The sequence below is a fragment of the Beta vulgaris genome, chromosome 1 (genome assembly GCF_026745355.1).
Source record: "Beta vulgaris subsp. vulgaris cultivar EL10 chromosome 1, EL10.2, whole genome shotgun sequence".
Lineage (NCBI taxonomy): Eukaryota > Viridiplantae > Streptophyta > Magnoliopsida > Caryophyllales > Amaranthaceae > Beta > Beta vulgaris.
Window position 1 is genome coordinate 16,201,848 of NC_079202.1, and position 5,405 is coordinate 16,207,252.

At 37.8% G+C, this 5,405-nt stretch overlaps 1 protein-coding gene across 1 annotated transcript; it reads left to right on the top strand.

Moving 5' to 3' along the window:
- The first annotated feature begins 1,552 nt into the window (after positions 1–1,552).
- LOC104905888 (uncharacterized) lies at positions 1,553–4,722 on the top strand. Its single transcript, XM_010694542.1, has 6 exons — positions 1,553–1,672; positions 2,183–2,335; positions 3,336–3,587; positions 3,697–3,915; positions 4,039–4,233; positions 4,477–4,722. Exons 1-6 carry the CDS (start codon positions 1,553–1,555, stop codon positions 4,720–4,722), a joined length of 1,185 nt encoding a protein of 394 aa, XP_010692844.1.
- Positions 4,723–5,405: the final 683 nt, after the last annotated feature.

Here is a 5,405-nt window from a genome sequence, read left to right on the forward strand (position 1 = left end):
AATGGCGATAAATTGAAATCAAAATTGATTAATGAATAGTGTCACTTTACCCAATATTTCATTTAAAACAAACTGAAGAAAATATTAAAGTTATTGAACTTTTACTTGAATAATCAATGAGAATATTATTAAAAATTGAGCAAGTACATACTAATCAACTTCAAAGGAAGGCAAAAAAAACTTCATTCATGCGAATTTGTTTCAAACAAAATTGAAGCTATACTTTTATAACATCACATCATTTAAAGAAGAATTCACATTGCATCAACTGCAGTAATGCTAATTGGTCCTTAGTTGGTTTTATTTTCTTTTCTTATGTTTGACTTTTTTCTAATAAGAATTTAAAATAGTTGTCCAAGTTATTATTTACTGTCACTCTGTACATTTAATTTTTATATATAAAAAGTAAACGGAAAAAAAATTGAGGTACAAAGTACCATTTTGTAATACATATCTTGTCAAAAACACATGTAGCTAGCAACAAATTTATGATAGGGCTAGTAAATTTTGAATGAGAGACCATTTGATTGATATAATAGACTTTAGTCTTTAGATCGAACTCGCAATAAAGTCAAGTCAAGTTCATGCTGCAGCCTGCATGAACATATAATAATACGGTCAAAATGATTGCTAAACAAACACAAGTTAAACAAACAAAAATAGAACATAATATATGTCTATTTTTTAAATTAATGAAAAAAGTATAGTCATTATAAGTACGTACCTGGTTCAGTAAATGAGTCAGGTCAAACGAAGTGCTACACTATTAATTTCGGGTGCATTTCCGCCAAGAAGGAAAAAACGAATTAGGTTGCATTTTAATAATTTAACTAGTATTTTTGGTATGGACAATGCTCCAGGTAGTTATAATTATCAAATATATTATTAATTATAAATCTCATAATTGATTTTATTATTTTTTCATAATTTTCTTTTTAGTGCTAATTGGAAAAAGGACGTTATATCATGATAAATTATTTTTTAAAAAAACTTCCAAGGAATTGGAGATAAAATTAACAATGCCAATAAAATTGGGGTAAGAGAAGGTTAATACCTTAATAAAAGTATTAGAGATAAAAAGGCTTTGTCTATGTTTATGCTCCAGGTTATTCGTTTTTTTTATATATATATAATTTACCCTTCAAGGGACGTAGTAGTGATCAGAATGCGAAGATGTTGTGGCGAGTAAAATTGGCACATATGTGAAAACTGATAAAATGAATGCTATGAAGATTGAATGCTAAATTCGCATTAGGATCATGATCGATGTTCGTAAACCACTAAAGGAGGAGATTAAAATAAAGGTGAAGGGTGGTGATCATGCCAAAATAATGGTGAAGTACGAGAGGATCCCTCTCTTTTGTTATATTTGTGGTGTCATAGGACATGGTAACAAGGGTTGTGATTACCATAAAGGACACTTTTCTCCGAAGAAGCAGTTTGGGAGCCGGCTCCAAGCTTCCCCATGGAAGGTGTTGCCACAAAATCCTGAAGAGGGAGTGAAGGCAGGAAATTATTTGTGACAAAACCCTCATTTACTCGAAAAGCCAAAATGAAGCATGGAGTGGAGAGTGTTGTTCATCAATTGGGGAGTATGGGTATCGAGGAGGTTGAGATTAATGGGGATAGGGGAGGTAGCAGGAACTTAATAGATGACAAGAGGGAGGATGAGGTTAGAAGTCATAAGGAGCAAGGAGGTATAATTGAGGGGTTGGTGGTTTGTGAGGAGTTAAAAGTGGGTGTGTAAAGGATGCCTTGAATTCAAGCCAAGCTCGGAAACCCGCGGGCGCAGGCTCGATCCCGCGGGCGCGGGAATTCATTGTTGAGGAGCAGCCCAATAACCCGCGGGAGCAGGGTGGATCCCGCGGGCGGACAGGAAGTCTGTCAGAATGCATCATCTCAAGCTGCGGGCGCGGGTGATACCCCGAGGGCGGGACAGACGGATTTAATATCACGCGTTTTACACGTTTTTGTCCGTTTTGTATAAATAGGTTATTTTTACCTAGGTTTTACACTACGAAAAACACTATGTTCTCTCTGTAATCTGTTCTACTCTCATAATAAAATATTCTCCCTCTCTCTGCCGTGGATGTAGCCAAATTGGTGAACCACGTAAATCTGTTGTCTGTTCTTATTGGTTTTTGCATTCATAATTTGTTCTTCCTCACATCCGTTATAACAGGGTGAAAAGAGTGATACAGGGAGAACTTGGAAGAGAATTAAGCGCCAGGTGCGCATGGACAATTACTTAGGTGGAGAGAGTAGTGGTGCTAAGAGAGTCTGGGATGATAGAAATTTTACATTAGATGATAATATGGAGATTGAAAATATAGAGGTGTTAAAAAACTCGTCTTGATGTTGCCTCCATATCTCATAATGCTTAAGCAGTAGCTGTAAGAGTGGAGGGCCCCACCAATATGGCCCTCGGTGATCCATGTTAAAAAAAAAATCTGCTGGAATTGTCGTGGCTTGGGGAGTCCACATGCAATTAATGCTCTAAAAAGGTTTTTAATTTCAGAGAGTTCCCAAATAATGTTCTTGTCGGAAACAAAGTTAAAAGATTGGGAGATGGGGAACATTAAAATAAGGTGGGAATGGAGAATGTGGTGGTTGTTAGTTGTGATGGGGAAGGTAGAAAACGAAAGGGGGTGTGGCTTTAATATGAAGAGTGGGTGTAGAGGCAAATGTGAAGTCCTTTTCTCAAAACCATATTGACGTGGATATGGTCACTCAAGGAGTGAAATGGCGATTCATGGGGTTGTATGGTTATCTAAAGGATGGTCAAAAATACAAAAACGTCGAGTTAATGCAGCAACTAAGTATGGAATCCCATTTGTCGTGGCTTTGCAGGGGGGGGGGGATTTTAATCTCCTTCTCACGTCAAATGAGAAGAAGGGGGAATGGTTTTGATGCATCTGAGTTGATGGATGTCGCGTTCACAGGGTATGAGTATACATGGTGTAATGGTAGGGGAGGTGAAGAAAATATTCAAGAAGGCTAGATAGATTCCTTGCTATCAAAGAATGGATAGACATTTTCCCAGGGTCTATTGTAAGCCATTTAAAGAAACGAAAATCCGACCATCTGTCAATCCTCATGTCCATTCAAAAGTGTCCAGAAGCGACCAAAAACAGGAGGAAAAGGAAGGTGTTCAGGTTTAAAGAAATGTGGCTAAGGGAGGATTCATGTAAGGATATTATACGAGAAAATTGGGTCCAAGGTATGGACTTGAGCCAAAATCTAGCAACCACTGCTTCGAGTTTAAGGGCCTGCGAGAGAGAGAGACTTTTGGATCTTTTGCAAAGCAGATCCGAAACTGCGAAAATCTGATGCAGGAGCTTATGAATGAGGAACAATCTATGGAGGTGATGGCAAAAATGAGAGCACTTGATTTTCGAATGGATGAGTTAGAAGAACGAGAGGAATTGTTTTGGAGACGACGTAATAGGAAAATATGGCTCTCAAGCGGGGATAAAAATACCAGCTTTTTTCATGTAAAGGCTAAGCAACGCCAAACAAGAAACAATATAACATCAATACGGGATGAAGCTAGTAATCTCTATGAGGAGGAAGAACATATAACGGAGGTCTTTAGGAATTTTTTTTAAGGACCTTTTTTCTACTAGTGGCGTAGATGATGCAGATCCTGTCACTTCCAAAGTACCATTTGTTATGACAGTAGACATGGTATCCCAGCTGGCCGCAGGTTACACAGGGGAGGAAGTGATACAAGCGGTATTCCAAATGCACCCATTGAAGGCCCCAGGCCCAGATGGGATGTCAACTATGTTTTATCAACAATGTTGGGAAGTCATTGGAAGCGATGTAGTAAGCACTGTGCTCAATGTATTGAATAACAAAGCTGAAATAAGTGATATAAACCATACTCATATTGTTTTGATCCCGAACAAAAAGGTGTGTAAGTCCCTGGCAGACTTTAGGCCTATTGTTTTGTGTAATGTGGTTTATAAAATAGTATAAAAGGTCCTGGCAAACAGATTAAAAAAAGTTCTCCCTTTTGTTATACATGAGTCTCAGAGTGGTTTTGTTTCTGGGCGTCTGATTACTGATAATGCTTTGATTGCTTATGAGTGTTTCCACTATATAAGGAAAAAGAAAAAAGGTGTGAAAGGGAATTTAGCTCTCAAACTGGATATGAGTAAGGCCTCTGATAGGGTGGAGTGGCCTTTTTTGTGGAATATGATGGTGAAAATGGGTTTTCCGGAGCAATTTGTGAATATGATTATGAAGTGTCTTACATCAGCTACTTCTCAATGCTTTTGAATGGGCAACCCACATCTCGTTTTTCCTCAAGCCGAGGGCTTATAGAAGGGGACCCTTTATCCCCTTTTTTGTTCATTCTTGGTGCGGAGGGGTTATCTGCTCTTCTACGGGATGCGGAACAAAAAAAAAAGTCTATACATGGAGTAAAGATTGGAAAAAAGGTGGAGCCTATTTCACATTTGTTTTATGCAGATGATAGTTTGTTGTTTGTACGTTGGAGCTACAACAGAGGAAGTTGAGAAGGTTCTTGGAATTCTCTCCATCTATGAAGCTGCTTCTAGGCAAAAGTTCAATATGGAGAAATCTAAGGTCTCTTTTAGCCGAAACATTGAGCCAGAGAAGAAAGAAATGCTTCATTTGAAGTTGAACTTTAAGGCAGTAGATGACCATAAACGTTATCTAGGACACCTACTTATATTGGTAGTTCGAAAAAGGTAGTGTTCCAATTCATACAAGACAGAGTTTGGAAAAATCTAAAAGGATGGAAAGAAGGTTTTTTATCTCAGCCTGGTCGTGAAATTTTGATTAAATCGGTGGCACAAGAAATACTAATGTATCCTATGCAGTGCTTCCCACTTCCGTCGAGTATCATCAAAGATATGGAGAGTATGTGTCGGGCTTTCCTATAGGTCGAAAAGAAGGATGACAAAAAGATAGCTTGGGTGGCATGGAAGGATTTGTGTAAATGAAAGAAACATGGAGGTTTAGCTCTGAGAAATCTCAAATGTTTTGATATGGCATTACTTGCAAAACAAGGATGGCGAATACACACAAATGAATCATCTCTCATGTCAAAAGTTCTCAAAGGAAAATATTTTCCTAACTCATCATTTTTGGAGGTGGACATCAAGCCAAACATTAGCTATACATAGTGCTCGATACTCACAACAAAAAATCTTTTGAAGAAGGGGTTAAGAAGAATAGTGAGCAACAGAGAGAATACAAAAATTGTTAGTGATCCTTGGCTTCTGAGATTGCCGAGGAAAAGTGCATTACCAAGGGAGAATGATGATGGTAGACAATAAATGGAATGTGAGCATGATAAAAGAGACGTTTTTACTAGAGGAAGCTGATGCAATTCTTGACATCTCTCTACCAAGAAATTATAATTATTTTGGTGT